Source organism: Hoplias malabaricus, chromosome 7 (assembly GCF_029633855.1).
Source record: "Hoplias malabaricus isolate fHopMal1 chromosome 7, fHopMal1.hap1, whole genome shotgun sequence".
NCBI lineage: Eukaryota > Metazoa > Chordata > Actinopteri > Characiformes > Erythrinidae > Hoplias > Hoplias malabaricus.
In genome coordinates, this window is record NC_089806.1 from 40,236,471 (window position 1) to 40,253,320 (window position 16,850).

General features: G+C 46.4%; 1 protein-coding gene across 1 annotated transcript in view; it reads left to right on the forward strand.

Annotated features, from left to right (window-relative positions):
• mdn1 (midasin AAA ATPase 1) overlaps positions 1–16,850 on the forward strand; it is a 50,834-nt gene that overhangs the window by 12,197 nt on the left and 21,787 nt on the right. Inside the window, exons 17-56 of the mRNA XM_066676153.1 lie at positions 74–177; positions 274–418; positions 1,210–1,306; positions 1,396–1,509; positions 1,608–1,755; positions 2,127–2,234; positions 2,877–3,028; positions 3,141–3,319; positions 3,678–3,886; positions 3,996–4,142; positions 4,229–4,370; positions 4,512–4,646; positions 5,876–6,014; positions 6,174–6,312; positions 6,489–6,619; positions 7,099–7,237; positions 7,342–7,471; positions 7,582–7,845; positions 8,032–8,229; positions 9,409–9,617; positions 9,713–9,835; positions 9,931–10,128; positions 10,211–10,318; positions 11,004–11,192; positions 11,280–11,369; positions 11,494–11,757; positions 12,326–12,590; positions 12,689–12,848; positions 13,086–13,202; positions 13,385–13,593; positions 13,732–13,880; positions 14,033–14,232; positions 14,332–14,558; positions 14,752–14,865; positions 14,956–15,085; positions 15,186–15,292; positions 15,384–15,517; positions 15,679–15,839; positions 16,031–16,151; positions 16,572–16,788. Coding sequence (XP_066532250.1) covers positions 74–177; positions 274–418; positions 1,210–1,306; positions 1,396–1,509; positions 1,608–1,755; positions 2,127–2,234; positions 2,877–3,028; positions 3,141–3,319; positions 3,678–3,886; positions 3,996–4,142; positions 4,229–4,370; positions 4,512–4,646; positions 5,876–6,014; positions 6,174–6,312; positions 6,489–6,619; positions 7,099–7,237; positions 7,342–7,471; positions 7,582–7,845; positions 8,032–8,229; positions 9,409–9,617; positions 9,713–9,835; positions 9,931–10,128; positions 10,211–10,318; positions 11,004–11,192; positions 11,280–11,369; positions 11,494–11,757; positions 12,326–12,590; positions 12,689–12,848; positions 13,086–13,202; positions 13,385–13,593; positions 13,732–13,880; positions 14,033–14,232; positions 14,332–14,558; positions 14,752–14,865; positions 14,956–15,085; positions 15,186–15,292; positions 15,384–15,517; positions 15,679–15,839; positions 16,031–16,151; positions 16,572–16,788 — 6,312 coding nt within the window. The remainder of the gene's footprint in view (positions 1–73; positions 178–273; positions 419–1,209; positions 1,307–1,395; positions 1,510–1,607; positions 1,756–2,126; positions 2,235–2,876; positions 3,029–3,140; positions 3,320–3,677; positions 3,887–3,995; positions 4,143–4,228; positions 4,371–4,511; positions 4,647–5,875; positions 6,015–6,173; positions 6,313–6,488; positions 6,620–7,098; positions 7,238–7,341; positions 7,472–7,581; positions 7,846–8,031; positions 8,230–9,408; positions 9,618–9,712; positions 9,836–9,930; positions 10,129–10,210; positions 10,319–11,003; positions 11,193–11,279; positions 11,370–11,493; positions 11,758–12,325; positions 12,591–12,688; positions 12,849–13,085; positions 13,203–13,384; positions 13,594–13,731; positions 13,881–14,032; positions 14,233–14,331; positions 14,559–14,751; positions 14,866–14,955; positions 15,086–15,185; positions 15,293–15,383; positions 15,518–15,678; positions 15,840–16,030; positions 16,152–16,571; positions 16,789–16,850) is intronic.

The window sequence follows — 16,850 nt, forward strand, 5'->3', positions numbered from 1 at the left end:
TAGACTACATTAATGACAACTGTAAACAACTGCATTAATAAGCACATACTGTGTGTGTTTGTGTGTGTAACAGCTGCCTTGCTGCAGGAGCAGTGGGAGGCTCTGGCTGTGAAACTCAGTCAGACTCAGGAGCAGATCCGAGCACGAGAATCTGCACTGGTTTTTGCATTCGTTGAGGTAAACACACTTGCACGTTAGAGATTTAGTACACAAACCTTTAAATAAACAATTTATCAGTACAATTTTATAATGTGTGTGTGTGTGTGTTAATAGGGCACTTTAGCTCAGGCGGTGAAGAAAGGCGAGTGGGTTCTGCTGGATGAAATCAACCTGGCTGCCCCTGAGACTCTGGAGTGTCTGAGTGGCCTACTGGAGGGCAGTGCTGGCTCTTTGGTGCTGCTGGACCGAGGAGACACAGGTGTCCAAAGCCAACGTTCTTATTCTTAATTTTTGACCTCCTTGGGTTAGGAGTGCAGGATTAGGCTCTTAAATTTTGAATAGAGAAGGACCTATATACAGAAGTTTAAAAGCTACGGAAACATATCCAAAGCATTTATGAAGGTACTTATACACTATATGGAATAAAGTATTGGGACAGACCACCTAATCATTGAATTCAGGGTTTTCGTTCAGTCCCTTTTGGCTCAGATGTATAAAATAAGCACCTAGTCATGCGGTCTGCCTTAACAAGCATTTTTAAAAGAATGTGTCATTCGAAAGACCTCACTGAATTTGAGTGGGGTGCTGTAGTAGGGTAGCATTGTTGGAAACAATGTATTATTGAAAAGCATTTAGGAACCACAGCAACTCGGCCACATAGTGGCAAACCATGTAAAGTTAGAGAGGCATTGCAAAGTGCTGAGTGCCACAATGCTCTGCTGACTCAAAATCTGAGTTCCAAACTTGCTGCTATAGCTGCAGAGGGGGAACCAACTCCATAAAAATGCCAGTGGCTTTAGAGTAGGATGTCATAGAAGCTCCTCTTGGTGTCCCCATGGAGGGATGGACTTTTCAAGACATCTGAAGCGAGGGTTTATCCCAGTAAACAGACACCCTGTGTGATGATATTAGCTTTCCCATTCGTTTTTCAACTAATGTCCAGTCTTTACATTGTTTGCCACACCCACAGCTTCAGTTTTGCAAACAAAAGAGAACAGTTTGACTTTGACTTTGACTCTGACCATGATATTTATCGATTCTTGTGAGCAGAGCCGCTGGTCAGACACTCAGATTTCCGCCTGTTCGCCTGCATGAACCCAGCCACCGATGTGGGCAAGAGGAACCTTCCCCTGGGCATCCGCAACAGGTGAGAGAGAGAAAATCAATCATATCGTCCTGGCACTGCCTTTGCTCTAATTTTAAATCTGTTGAAATGTGTGTGTGTGTGTGTCACAGGTTTACAGAGCTTTATGTAGAAGAGCTGGAGAGCGAAGGAGATCTACGGATCCTCGTCTCAGATTACCTCAAAGGCCTTAACTTAAACAGGAGCACCATCCACGGAATCATCAGGTCTGATATTCACACTTTGGCGCAATCTACCAAGACATTACTGACTTTTAACATGTTTAAATATCAGTGGTAAATTGCATTGTCTGTTGTATCTGCAGTTTTTATTTGGCTGTTCGTAAAGAGGCCAACTCGCGGCTGGTGGACGGCACTGGACACAAGCCTCACTACAGTTTACGGACGCTGTGCCGTGCTCTGAAATACGTGGCGGCAAACCCCTGCTACAACATCCAGCGCTCCCTCTACGAGGTGAAATACTGCCACTACACAGGGAACGGCATTTTTAAAAATATTTCACATTTTCTGAAAGAAAGCACTAACCCATGAACTAAATATAATAACCAGAGTGCAAAGTAACCTCACAATAATTTCACTAAAGTTGGGTTCCTATTCGCCAGCTGTTTATTTGTATTTTCCATTGCAGGTTTAAAAAGGTCAGCAGTTGCATCCCAATTCCTAGGCTACCTTTTAATCACTAATCAGTTTCTCTACATATTAAGATTTGTATTAAGATTCTAAGATGGAGTAGAAAGTTGAAATACATCTTACTACCTCTTAATTAAATGGAATTTCTTGCTTATAATAAATGTTTTTTTTTGGTATGTTTTGATATTTCATAGGGTTTCTGCCTGAGCTTCTTAACACAACTGGATCGCGTATCTCATCCCCTAGTGGAGAAACTGGTGTACCAATACATCCTGGGAGGAAACATCAAGTGTCTTAAACAGGTAAGAGTTCTGGTTCATTCACAGTGTCCATCTTATGATTTTATTAAAGATTAATAACACACTTTACAACACACATGGTCTAATGTAAGAAGTTAGAATATTCATTCATTCATTCATTCATTATCTATAACTGCTTATACAGTTCAGGGTTTCCTACCTGGAATCATTGGGTGCAAGGCGGGAATACACCCTAGAGTGGACGCCAGTCCTTCAAAGGACAACACACACACACACATACACTCACACCTACGGACACTTTTGAGTCACCAATCCACCTACCCATGTGTGTTTTTGGACTGTGGGAGGAACCCGGAGCACCCGGAGGAAACCCACGCGGACACAGGGAGAACACACCAACTCCTCACAAACAGTCACCCGGAGGAAACCCACGCAGACACAGGGAGAACACACCACACTCCTCACAGACAGTCACCCGGAGGAAACCCACTCAGACACAGGGAGAACACCCCAAACTCCTCACAGACAGTCACCCGGAGGAAACCCACACAGACACCATGCTGTGCCACCGTGCCGCCTTATTAGAATATTACAAATGAAAAATATGTACGAATGCATATATACTTAATAAGTAATATGATGTATAATAATAACAACAATTTTCATCCTTACTCTTTCTTGTAGGTTATCCCTGAACCCCGTTCCCATGGTTTTGTCCAGATGGAGGGCTACTGGTTGAGTCAGGGGGATATGGACCCAGCGCTGGACCCCAGCTACATCCTGACCACATCTGTCCGCCTCAACCTCCGAGACCTGGCCCGTGTGGTGTCTGCGGGGTACTTTTCCTAACCTTGCATCCAGTTGATTCTTGAATACACCGGCGATATGCTTAAATTCTTATCAACTTCTAAAAATATCGTGCTTATGCGTGTGTTTGTATTATGTCAGCATCCACCCTGTGCTGATTCAGGGCGAGACATCCGTAGGGAAGACCAGTCTGGTCAGATGGCTCGCAGCCGCCACGGGGAATCAGTGTGTTAGGATAAACAACCACGAGCACACGGACATCCAGGAGTACATCGGCTGCTACTCCTCGGACGAGCAGGGAAAACTCGTCTTTAAGGAAGGTACACAGTCCTCAAAAATACAGACATTCACACAGTCATTAAGCGATTCACTCACTGACTCTCTGACTCACTCTTTGACTCATCACTCACTTCCTGGATCATTCATTCACTGACACATTCACTCAGTTCTTTACTGACTCCTCACTCACTGACTGACTCCCTCACTCTCTAGGGCTTACTTCCTCTCTCATTTCTCTCTTAGTCCATCACTGAATCCCTCACTCATTCACTCAGTCAGTGACTCATTGACTCATTAACCAACTCACAATTGTTCTGAGCAATGTTGTTTTGATGCAGCTTGTGAAATATCCTGCGAATGACCAGGAGTTGTTTAAAGGGTCATGTTCTTGCTCTGAAGGTGTTCTGATTGATGCCATGCGTAAGGGCTACTGGATCATTCTGGATGAGCTGAACCTCGCCCCCACCGACGTCCTGGAAGCCCTGAACAGATTACTGGACGACAACAGAGAACTCTTTGTCGCTGAGACACAAGAAGTGGTCAAAGCCCATCCAAGATTCATGCTCTTCGCTACCCAGAACCCACCAGGGCTCTATGGTGGCAGAAAGGTACACCACAGACCAAGTTGAAATGTGCTTCTACTACCACTGTCTAGAAATGGTTTCCTCTGTAGCTTTGTAAATAACATTGATCATTAATGCATGTGCATTTCTGTAGGTGTTGTCCAGAGCGTTCAGGAATCGTTTTGTAGAGCTACACTTTGACGAACTGCCCAGCGAAGAGCTGGAGACCATCCTTCACCAGCGCTGCAGCCTGCCCCCATCCTACTGCACCAAACTGGTCAAAGTCATGCAGAACCTGCAGGTCAGGAACTCGATCAGGAGCTCACTCCGGTGCGCTAGCATTTAAAGCAAGCCTATATATGTATAAACTCTGTGTTTGTGTTTCAGTCTTTGAGGAGGGGCTCCAGCGTGTTTGCAGGAAAGCATGGTTTCATCACCCTCAGAGACCTGTTCCGCTGGGCTGAACGCTACAGACTGGAGGAGCAGACAGACACCTCACGTGATTGGCTGCAGCATCTCGCTGATGATGGTAATGTCACAAACAGTTGACAATAGCCACTGCACTGAGCAGATAACTTATTTGTATGTGGTGGCCCAATGTTATAACGTCTGTTATATCTATAATTCCTCAGGATATATTGGGTTAAACAGTTGAGCTGCTTGTTTTCAGGTTATATGTTGTTGGCTGGCCGTGTTCGTAAACCAGAGGAGGCTTTGACCATCCAGAACATCCTGGAGAAGCACTTCAAGAGGACAGTGAACCCAGAGGCGTTGTTCTCAGAAGCTCAGCTCACCACCCAGTTCAGTGAGTGTAACCCAGGACACAAACACACACCCAGAATGGACCCATTCGATCCCTACTGGTGTTTACAAGCTGAGACTTGCTCTCTCCATTAAATGTTGTTCCATTGACTCCCAGTCAAATTAGAGCAGACAGAACCTAAAGCAGAATTTGGCTCAGTTTCAAGTACAAAATCTCCTCAGTGAGTGAACTCTGTGTTCTGTTGAACGAGTTTCTGGGTAGGCTCTGGACCCCCTCAAATAACCTTACCAGGATGAAGCGATTGAGGAATTGAATGATAGGATGAAGCAAAATGATGCCATTCACTGCAACATGAATGAAAATTTTGGGTCTGTGCTTAGTTCCATGCGTTTGACTTTGGTCAGATTCATCTACAGCAAACATAAATCATTATTATCCACTTATCGTGCAGGAATAGAGCAATTCCTTCAAATCATTTTGTGCTTTTTCAACATTTGGAGGACTATTTGTTGTCTAAAAACCTCCACAATGCCATTTCTCTGCTTTGAGCAGAGAGAGAAACCTAGCATACAGGACAGAGACTCTCAGAAGTTAATTAAAATGTGTTTTTAAATACCCAGAAGATTGAGGTTTTTAACCTGTCATAGGGGCGCGGCACGGTGGCACAGCAGGTAGTTGTCACAGGTTCGATTCCCGCACCGGGTGACTGTCTGTGAGGAGTGTGGTGTGTTCTCCCTGTGTCTGCGTGGGTTTCCTCCGGGTGCTCAGGTTTCCTCCCACAGTCCAAAAACACATGTTTGTGGGTGGATTGGCGACTCAAAAGTGTCCGTAGGAGTGAATGTGTTGCCCTGTAAAGGACTGGCGCCCCCTCCAGGATGTATTCCCGCCTTGTGACCAATGATTCCAGGTAGGTTCTGGACCCACCGCGACCCTGAACTGGATAAGCACTTACAGATAATGGATGAATGGATGGAACCTGTCATAGGAATAACAATAGTAGTTTAGAAAAACCTGATTTTTCCTTTCAAACTAGTATATATTTGTGATAGATTCTAAGCAAAGAGCCTGTAATATGTAATAGTAGATGTTAAAAATAAGTGGGAGAATCAGGAATTAAAAACAGTCTTAAAAATAACAAAAACAAAACCCACTGAAGATGAAACTTAAAGTAGAAACTTAATCAAATGAAAAGCCAATGGTTTTGAAAAGATGTCGTTGTAGATGAACAATCTGATTGGCTGCTGGTCTGTGTGTTTGTGTGTGTTTTCCAGGTCCATTTGTGGCCAGTATAGGAGGAGTTCCTGAGGAGTTTGGTCACGTGGTGTGGACTCAGGGGATGAGGAGACTCGCCGTGTTGGTGGGACGGGCGCTTAGGTTTGGAGAGTCTGTCCTTCTGGTGGGAGATACCGGGTAAGATTTAATCAGCCGTATACACACACAGTTACTAATGAGTCATGGTGTGATCATGGGAAACTTGGCTAACAGAAGAAAATGAGTTCTTATGGCCAGATGGAAACAAAGACAGCTTAAAAGCACTAAAATGGCGTCTTGTTCCATGTGTTTCTCTAGTTGTGGTAAGACCACCATCTGCCAGCTGTTTGCTGCACTGGCGGGACAGAAGTTCTTCTCTGTGAACTGCCATCTACACATGGAGACATCCGATTTTCTGGGTGGCCTCCGGCCTGTCCGTCACGCCGGAACTGGACACGTAAGACGTGACTAAATTCCTAATGATATTTCACGTCCATTTTAACGTTGTAGTACAGAAATCTATATTCAAGCCCCGAGTGAGTGATGCTGAGGTGGAATGTTGTCCAAGACCAAAAGCTTCTATTGCAAAGCTATGTTTACAGTAAATGACAAATTCGGTTTGCGTTTATTCAGGGGGACAGTGAGGACGGCCGTCTGTTTGAGTGGAGGGATGGTCCCTTAGTGCTGGCTATGAGACAGGAGGGAGTGTTTCTGATGGATGAGATCTCTCTCGCAGATGACTCAGTGCTGGAGAGGCTTAATAGGTAAAGCAGAGCATGTAAACACACACACACACACACACACACTACATTTAAGGCTATGTTCACATTATCAGGTTGAAGTGACTTAAATCAGATTTGTTTGCATTAATGTGACACAGATCTGGTTTTTTCAAGGCTGTGTGTACGTATCAGATCCAGTCTTTTCAAAACAGATTTGAGTCACTTGCCTATGTACTCCTAGATCAGATTTGTGTCTGATTAATTGTCATGTGACACGAACCGTCAAATCCAATCTGAGCAAAAATCTGAATTGATTATTGAGGTTTATAATGTGAACGCAGCTGGTGTACTGCTACTTTTACCACAAGTTTTTGCACACATTTTGCCTGTGATTAACTCCTTGTTCATTCGCTTAATGTAGTTCTGCACCAAAATGGGTGGAGAGTTTAGAAGTGTAGCTAATGAATATAATTCAGATGAGCAATTCATGCCCCCCCCGTCTCCCTCTCTCACTACTTCAGTGTTTTAGAGACTGAGAAGTCTCTGGTGCTGGCGGAAAAAGGCAGCGGGGACAATGATGATGTGGAGCTCATCATCGCAGGGAAGAAGTTCCGCTTGGTCGCCACCATGAACCCCGGAGGAGACTTTGGAAAGAAGGAGGTTGGTTCACAGTGAAATGTGGCTGTAGTTCAAATACAGTGTTGTTTTTGATCTGTTTATACATGTGAACGTTAATAATATATTTGAATCTTGTGTGTGTCCAGCTTTCCCCTGCACTGAGGAACAGGTTCACAGAGATCTGGTGTCCCCAGTCGAACAGCCGCAGTGATTTGATGAAGATCATCCAGCACAACCTGCGGTCAGGGCTTTCCTTAGACCACCGTGACCATCAAGGTATATATGTGTGTTTACGTTCCACTGGGAAAGGCACTGTCCTCCTCATCTAGCCTGCTTTCTTGTTTCTACAAAGCATAGCTGCAACTCCTCCACCTTCTTTATCGCAGGGAAGGACATCGCGGAGCTCATGCTGGACTTCATCGACTGGCTGACCAATCAGGAGTTTGGTCGGCGCTGTATCCTGAGTGTGAGGGACATCCTGTCCTGGGTGGACTTTATGAATGAAGTGTGTGAGAGGGACGAGCCGAGGGAAGAGAACGGCTTCATGACCCTGGCCGAGGTGGACGAGCCGGAGTGGGACAAGAGACTGGACACGGTCACTGCCTTCATTCACGCTGCATGTCTGGTGTATGTGGACGGCATTGGGTCAGGTGAGAAATTGAGGGGCAGATAGCAATAACACCTTATGCCCAAACCTTTGTTTAAGTGGTCAGACAGTTCAGATTAACAAATTAATTGGTCATTAATAGTCATCGAGGTGAAATGTTCAGTTAATCATGATAATGATTTGTGATCACATCGCACAGGACTAGACACAACCTGGTTCTTCTCCTCAGGTACAACAGTGTCTGCGGCGGAGAACGCCACAGAGGTGAGGAAGGCATGTCTGGGTTTTTTGGAATCGAAGCTGCGCAGGATCACTGAGCTGGATGAGAAGATGCAGGACGCTCTGACAGTTTACAAGACCAGCCTCCGCCGAGAGCCACGCTGGGGGGACGACTTCTTCGGCATCGAGCCTTTCTACATCATATCGGGTCAGAGACCATCGATTTACTGTTAAATACACTTCTGCACAGACATGGTCTTTGCTGTTCCACCTTAAATGGACAGCTGTAAACTGAAGCTTTTTGTTCAGCAAGCAATTGCTGAAAATTTTGGTGGAAGGAAACATTCAGAAAAGTTTTAAAGCAACAGTAAGCTGTTTTTTAACCTCAGAATTGTGGTGCTTCACTAACCTGTAATAAGGAGAATAGAGCCTCTGTTATTTCTACTCCAGGCTTATCAATGCAGAAACTGCACTATGTAAGGACTTCAATAAATCAAGCTTTTCAATGATGTAAAAGTATAATCTGCAACAGTAGGGGAAACCAGGAGCAAAAATACAAAATCTCACAGACAGTCACCCAGAGGAAACCCACGCAGACACAGAGAGAACACACCACACTCCTCACAGACAGTCACCCGGAGGAAACCCACGCAGACACAGAGAGAACACACCACACTCCTCACAGACAGTCACCCGGAGGAAACCCACGCAGACACAGAAATAACACACCACACTCCTCACAGACAGTCACCCGGAGGAAACCCACACAGACACAGAGAGAACACACCACACTCCTCACAGACAGTCACCCGGAGGAAACCCACGCAGACACAGGAAGAACACACCACACTCCTCACAGACAGTCACCCGGAGGAAACCCACGCAGACACAGGGAGAACACACCACACTCCTCACAGACAGTCACCCGGAGGAAACCCACGCAGACACAGGGAGAACACACCACACTCCTCACAGACAGTCACCCGGAGGAAACCCACGGGGAGAACACGCCACACTCCTCACAGACAGTCACCCGGAGGAAACCCACGCAGACACAGGGAGAACACGCCACACTCCTCACAGACAGTCACCCGGAGGAAACCCACGCAGACACAGGGAGAACACGCCACACTCCTCACAGACAGTCACCCAGAGTGGGAATGGAACCCACGGAATAAAACTCTTAAATTAGAAAAACAACCTCTAAAAACAACACTTATTTATTAGAAAAGGTGCTAACCACTGTGTAAAAGCATCTGGTAAAAGTGGAGATGCCATGTTTTTGTTCTGATATCAAAGAGTTTATAGAAGATAAGTATAAGCTATGCATTGCGTTATCTAAATGTCTGAAACACACACACTAACTGATGTATGTTCTGTGCTCCAGGTCCTGAGAGCGAGGGCCGCAGTGTGTCTGATTACGCTCTGGGGGCGGGCACCACGGCAGTAAACGCTATGAGGGTTTTGAGGGCCCTGAAGCTGCAGAGACCCATCCTCCTTGAGGGATCGCCCGGAGTGGGCAAAACCAGTCTGATCTCCGCCCTCGCCAAAGCCTCCGGAAACAACCTCGTCAGAATCAACCTCTCAGAGCAGACCGTAAGAACCTTCTGCTTTTTTTCAGTTTGGCCAGTAAGGTCATGTGAGAATTAAAACACTTCATCTTAAGGCTTTATATCTTTCGTTCTGTTTAGGACGTTACGGACCTGTTTGGAACAGATCTTCCTGTGGAGGGTGGTAAGGGAGGGGAGTTTGCCTGGAGGGATGGTCCTCTGTTGGCTGCTCTGAAGGCAGGACACTGGATTGTGTTAGATGAGGTAACTTTGAGGATGAGAACCCCTGCAGCTCTTTTCAAGTAAAATCTGTAAGTGATTTGCGAACGGAACCTTGAACCCTCCTCTTTCCTTCCCAGCTGAATCTGGCCTCTCAGTCCGTGCTGGAGGGTCTAAACGCCTGTTTCGACCACCGAGCCGAAATCTACATCCCAGAACTGAGCATGCGTTTCCATGTCCAGCACGAGAAGACCAAGATCTTCGGCTGCCAGAACCCCTTCACGCAGGGCGGAGGACGCAAAGGCCTGCCCAAGTCCTTCCTCAACAGGTTTACTCAGGTAAAGCTCCCTCCAAAGTCTTTGTTGTGTTATTTATTCCTAGTCTTTGGTAAATTGACTTTGGATTTATCTGGCGTTGCAGGTGTATGTGGACCAGCTCACCAGTGAAGACATGCAGTTCATTGGAAAGTCCATCTTCCCAAACATCAGCGAGCAGATCATCTCCAAAATGGTGCAGTTCAGCAACAGGGTGAGAACAAGGGCAGCACTGATTGAATAAAGGGATTTTCTGGGGGTCTGAGATAGTGCCCTTAAAGTGTACATTCTGAGTTAATTGCCTTGATGATGTTGCACTGTAGATCAACATGGGAACAACGGGGTTCTGGGGTTCTGAGTTTGATTTCTGTCTTGGGTCACTGCCTGTGAGAAATATGGTGTGTTCTCCCAGTGTCTGTGTGGGTTTCTACCACAGTTCAAACACATACGTCAGTAGATAGAATTGGCCATGTGAAAATGGCTACAGTCCTACCCAGTACTTATCAGGAAGAAGGATTTACAGAAGATGAATGAATGATAAACGTAGTTGTTAAAAACCCGCATTGAGCAGTCTAAACATTGCACACTAGGGGGAGCTATTGCCATTAAAAAAAGGAGAAACCCACACCAGCAGTATTTCATAAAATGCCTGTATGGTACATTAGAGTACTTGCTAATTTAATCAACCGTGACAGCCCTATTAAGCTAAATTATCCTTGGGAATTATGTTTCTGGCACCAGACCTGGTCTAAGATCTATATTTGTGCTTCAAGGGAAATTGTACAATTGATTTTCATGTTCATTATTTTATTGATGTTGTCAGAAATCAAAACAAATCTACATTTTAACGTCAAAAAATGACCACAACATAGAGCTCACTATGTTCTCTTTGGCCCCAGCTTGCCCGCGAGGTGATGATGGAAAGGAAATGGGGTCAGAAAGGAGGGCCGTGGGAGTTCAACCTGCGTGACCTGTTCCGCTGGTGTCAGCTGATGCAGACTGACCAATCGCCAGCCTTCTATAATCCTGGTCAGCATGTCGGACTGGTGTATGCCGATCGGATGAGAACCGAAGCAGATAAGGCTCAGGTAGCCTTGAACACATCTGTTCACATGAGCATTGTAGTAGCATTGTTATACCATTGGTGATTAATTGTGAGTATCTGTTGTTTTTAGGTGCTGTCTGTGTTCAGGAAGGTGTTTACGGAGGATTTTGAGCCTTACATGGGGTCAAGACAGTTCCACATTACTCCTCTCAACCTGCAGGTCAGTCAGATTTAATTCATCGATAAATCAATTGGAGATGAAGTGTCTGAAGTAGATGCTGTGTGTTGCTCTACAATTTAATGGAAATAGATGTAAACGTCAAATCTCACTCCTCGTTCTCAAGGTCGGCTCCTCAGTCCTGCAGCGCAGCGGAGGGGCACCTGTTGCCCTGGACCCTCCACTGTCCATTACCCATCAGGCTTTGCGTCCACTGGAGTCTATAATGAAGTGCGTAAAGATGGGCTGGATGTCCATCTTGGTTGGCCCCACAGCCAGTGGGAAGAGCAGCCTCGTGCACCTGCTGGCCTTACTGACTGGACACAGGCTCCGGGTCATGGCCATGAACAGCGCCATGGACACCACAGAACTGTTGGGTGGCTTTGAGCAGGTCAGTTGAGGGTTAGATTGCATGACCGGACATTTGATTTCATTTGTGTTAAATTAGGTGTACTCAAACTTTTGGCTGTGAATATTAAAGGGACGATCAGTTATTTTTATTCATCCAAAAGTAGCAAAGTATTCAGCTATGCCTTGTTATTCCTGAATGAACAGGTTTATGTTCCATAGAGTGGGTCCCTCATTTGGGTTAAATTATTTAAAGCAACGTTAGGTCAAATTTGCAGTGTGTAGTTCATTGTGCCAATACAGTCCAGAACTCAAGTGGAAGGGTGAGGATTGTGGGTGGGTGTCCTACCCGCCTCCAAAAGTTACATAGTGCAGTTTCTGCAGTGCTGAGCCAGGAGTAGCCAGCAGAGTCTCTGTTCTCCCTACGACATATCAATTAAGCATCACAATGATTTTGAAGCTGTAATTTTAAGTTGAAAATGCTACCTAGTGTTCCTTTTAAATCTCTGACACATCCAGGCCTGTAGGTGTCAATATAAAATATTTTTTATATTGCTAAGGAGGCATTGTAAAGAAACGACTGATTTCTCCTTGTCCCTGTGTGTCCTCAGGTGGACATCATCCGGCCATGGCAGCAAGTTCTGGAGAGCATGGACTATGTGGTTGCCATGGTGACGCGGCGAGGGCTGATGTCGCTAGACGGGGCTGTGCAGGACACAGAGTTTCTGTTGAGCACCTGGAGCACGTTCCGCCGCTGGCTGCGGGAAGAGGAGCTGGACACGACCGAGGGGACGGTGACCTTCGAGGCTCTGAACAAGCTGGAGGTCATCATAGTGCTTCTGCACAAACTCAACACCAAACTCAAAGTCTTCACAGGTACGAGACGCTCCTTCCTTTTTAAACAAAACGTGCACTGAAAGCTTCACAATCTTTTTTAAAATCTTTGTTACCAACACTGTTGAATTGTGGGACAGACATGTCCAAGCTGCAGATGGACTTCACGCTGCTGAAGGAGCGCCTGGCGCAGATGGAGGACGGGTGGAGTCATGGAGGTTTCGAGTGGCTGGATGGCATGCTGGTCCAGGCCCTGCAGGCTGGAGACTGGCTGCTTATGGACAACGTCAACTTCTGCAGGTCAGTTACCGCTTCAATGGCCTTCATGAAGTTGGATCAAGGCTGACTTTTTTTTGTGTTAATTTGTATCTCAGATAAAACCACACTCTTTAAATCTAGAACTACGTAACTCATGGTGGTTGTAATATTATGGCTGATAGGTGTATGTTAGACAATGTAGAACTGTAATATTAGTAAATAGAACAGAAATCTTCTACCTGGCATGTTGTCATTGGTTCTGTGTGTGTTTATTCGTAGCCCGTCTGTACTGGATCGCCTTAATGCTCTGCTGGAGCCGGGTGGGTCTCTGACTATTAATGAGCGTGGAGTCATTGATGGTTCCACCCCGAGCATCACCCCTCACCCTAACTTCAGGTACAGCCAGCCGTCCATAACACTCTATTCTTTTTAATTACAGGTAGATAAGAGATATTAGCGAAGTCGTAACGTAGTGGTATCTTCTCATCTCCTTACTCCTTACAGTAAATAACTGCAAAATATTAACTATTAGAGTTAGTTATTAGAAATATTTACAGTTTCTGGCCTTCCCCCGCCAGGCTTTTCCTGACCATGGACCCCGCTCATGGAGAGATCTCTCGGGCCATGAGGAATCGCGGCGTGGAGATCTACATCCCGGGAGAGAATGAGGGAGTGTGTTGGGACTCGCTGGACCTGAAGACCATCCTCCACACTTTGGGAGTGACCGGAGACTGTGTGTGTGACATTCTGATGTCTGTTCATTCTGAGATGAAGTCTGCCATCTGGGGTGAGTGGGGTGGGGGAGGGGATTATAAGCCCTTGTATTTCATAGGTAATACATATTGTATTTTACAGTGAAGCAGCCCATTAAGACGACCAGTGTTGTAACAGTGTATTTTTGGTACTGCTATGTTTCCTGGTCCAGACTCTCCAGCCTCCTCGGTGTCGTCTCTCCTCCATGCGGCGGCTCTGTTGTCCAGTCAGCTACAGAGAGGTGTGGACCTGCCCAGCGCCCTGCTGCATGCCTGTGGAGAGGCCTATGCCCTCTGTCAGCGCACCATTTCTAATCAGCAGGTATACGATCTCTCTCTCACACACAAACACAGACATACACATGTTAAAATACATTCACCCACCCTCATATCAGTCATAGTGGTCTGCACTGTTACAAGTGAATGGATAGATGTCTTCTCTCTTTGAAGACTACACTGTTCTGTTCTCCTCAGCTGGCTCAGGAGGTGATAGAGAGACAGCTGGCTGTGCTGGACTCTGAGGAATGGGGCAGCAGGTTGTTGTGTGCAGGGGTGTGGCCGGATAGTGTGCCCTCTGCCCTGCAGTCCACTGAAGACTCGTGTTTCTCCAGCGTCCAGAGAGATGGTCAGGTCCTCCTCCTTTGCCTCAACACACTCAGTCTGCACGGCAAGAGGTCAGTTTTGTTGTGTGAAGTGTGTTTTGTCTCTCAAATGTATTAATTGCATTTATGCAAAAAGTAAATAATAATAATAACCTGTGTGTGTGTGTGCAGGAATCGCCCACTGAGCCTGACTGACCTCCAAAGGGCGATGCAGAGTGGTGCAGCACTGGAAGGCCTTCAGTTTCATGGAGGAAGTGGAGAAGGGGGCGGGGTCAGTGATGCCCAGAGGCTCCTGCCTACAGCGGTCCGGATCCTGACTGAAAGAGCCTCCCACAGCGACTGGGTACTCCGCACCAGCTGGCTCTCCTACCTCGCTAAGAGCTACAAGCACGTACCAGGTATTCTGACCCACAACAGCAACCAAATAAACCAAATGGCTTGTGTAAATGTGGTAGAGTGTCTGAAGTGTGGATCACCATTCATTCAGAACCTAGTTCAAATCGTATAATGCTGGGTTTCGACCGGAGAAATGTGGAGGAGGTTGTGATTGTGATGCTGTAGTGAACCGAGTGTACTGTCCTGTCACTGCAGAGGGAGCTCTGATGCAGCTGGAGGCGGGGAGCAGGGCTCTCAATGCGGTTTTCAACAGCAAACTGATCGGCAAAGGAAAATATCTGACTGAGCACCTTCAACCACACAGCACAGGTACGAATGCTGAAATGCCCGTCCTTATTAGAGAGCACCGATGTGTTATAACCTCTCCGTGGTAATATAGAGCCGTGTTCTTATTTCCAGATGACTACAGGATCCTGGTGGACATGCGCTGGAACAAACAATACCTGGACATTTTGGCCAACACCTGTAACTTTGAGGACGAAGAGAGGTGCATGGAGTTCATGGAGGCGCTCTATGCCGTAGCCAACAGGTATGTTTACGGCTCCACGTGCCTTGGGTTGAAATGCAAGTAAATGGAGAAGTCACATGAAGTGCTAGACCCTCAAATGTCCGGTCTGTCTTCATTTCAGAATCATAATACTGATGGACCGGGAGGAGAGAGCAGCTATTGGCAACAGCACTGGAAATGCTTCACCCCATAACAGTGCCCTGCGATTGGCCACTGCTTTCTCTAAAGGTAGGTGTGGGAATGAGGGTAATAATTATATCGTCAAGTTCTCCATTGAAGATTTCGATCTTAACGCTGTTTTGTTCTCAAATTTCTGAAGGTACTGTAGATATCGGGCACTTGCCACACCCGGTCTTGGTGCACCTGCGACCTTTCTTCGATCTGTGGGACTCCTTCGTGTTGCAGGCTGTGCAGACGGACCAGCCCAACATCTCGGACCACCTCATGTTCGAGGTCTGAGGCAGTCCTCTCTTGTCCTTCCATCGACAGTCCTGTGTTGTTGATTATGAAGTTATGAGTGAGGGGATGTTCAGACGTTTATAGTAGTTGGAGGGTGTCAGAACCCACATAAATCAAGTCTCATTGCTTGACTGTGATCCTGTTGGTGTTTGCAGATCCTGCAGCTTCTCCAGTGGAGAGATCGCTTCTGGCATGTGTGTAACTCCTTGCCGGCGGATGCTCGTGGCGTGTGTGTGCTCTCTCTGCACTGGCAGTGGGTTCATAAACACCTGGTCCTAAGGCTGCCCCAGCTGCTGATGGGGGATGGAGACTATGAGTGAGTTATTAAAGCTCATTGTTCAATAGGCCTTTTGACAACTGACGTACACCTTTTATAAAAGCTTCTACCAAGTATCAGCTGCTGCTCTAAAGTTTGCTAAGGCATTAGACCCATGAACTCCTGAATTTGATACGATGTCTGTAGCACAAAGTCTTTTATACCTCATTAATCATTTTTGTTTAAACCAGGGGCCAGCAGGAGCTGCACACCATCTCCACAGCCATTCAGAACACACTCTCCAGCTCTGTTTCTGTGGCCTCTGCCCTGAAGAGCATTCAGAAAACCCTGGGCAAGCCGTTGCCCTATAAGGTACAGCACGTCATCACATATACGAGTACATAGATAGGCACCCATGTGGTCTGCAGTGCCGTTCATCTGAGCAGTGGGTATTTTTGTTGTAAAGAAACACAAGGTAATGCTATTTACCTATTAAAACACTAGGTGGTATTTTCACTTAAAATTTACAGCTTCAAAATCATTGGGATGTTCCCCTGACCTGTAATAGGGAGAATAGAGCCTCTGTCATTGCTCCTCCATTCTCAGCACAGCAGAAACTGCACTATGTAGATTTTGGAGGTGGATAGGAAAGCATCCCAACATCCTTCACCTCCTCTTTGACTTCAGAGCAGTGCTGTAAATGAATTACATTCTGTAGTCACAGGGGAGCCCAGGAACTAAATACCATTACTATTGTTGCTTTATTTCTTGTCGTAATTCCCTCTTTTGCAGCTAGAGACCGTGGCCGAATGTGCAGCTCGTCTCCGCTTCCTCAGCCGGGCGCTGGACGTTAAAGACCTACGCCTGGACGACAGCACACCATCGCTTTGGAAACGGGAGGTGACCCGTCTCAGGGGCGTGGCGATGGGGATAGACACTAAGGAAGCCCTGCTGGAAGGTTGGGGCCTAGTCCTACAAGCCAATCTTCTGCTGGACCCTCAGAGCACTGGTAAGCCGTAGGCCAGCCCACAGTTTATTTGGAACAGCCAATGATGTAACACCATTGAACAT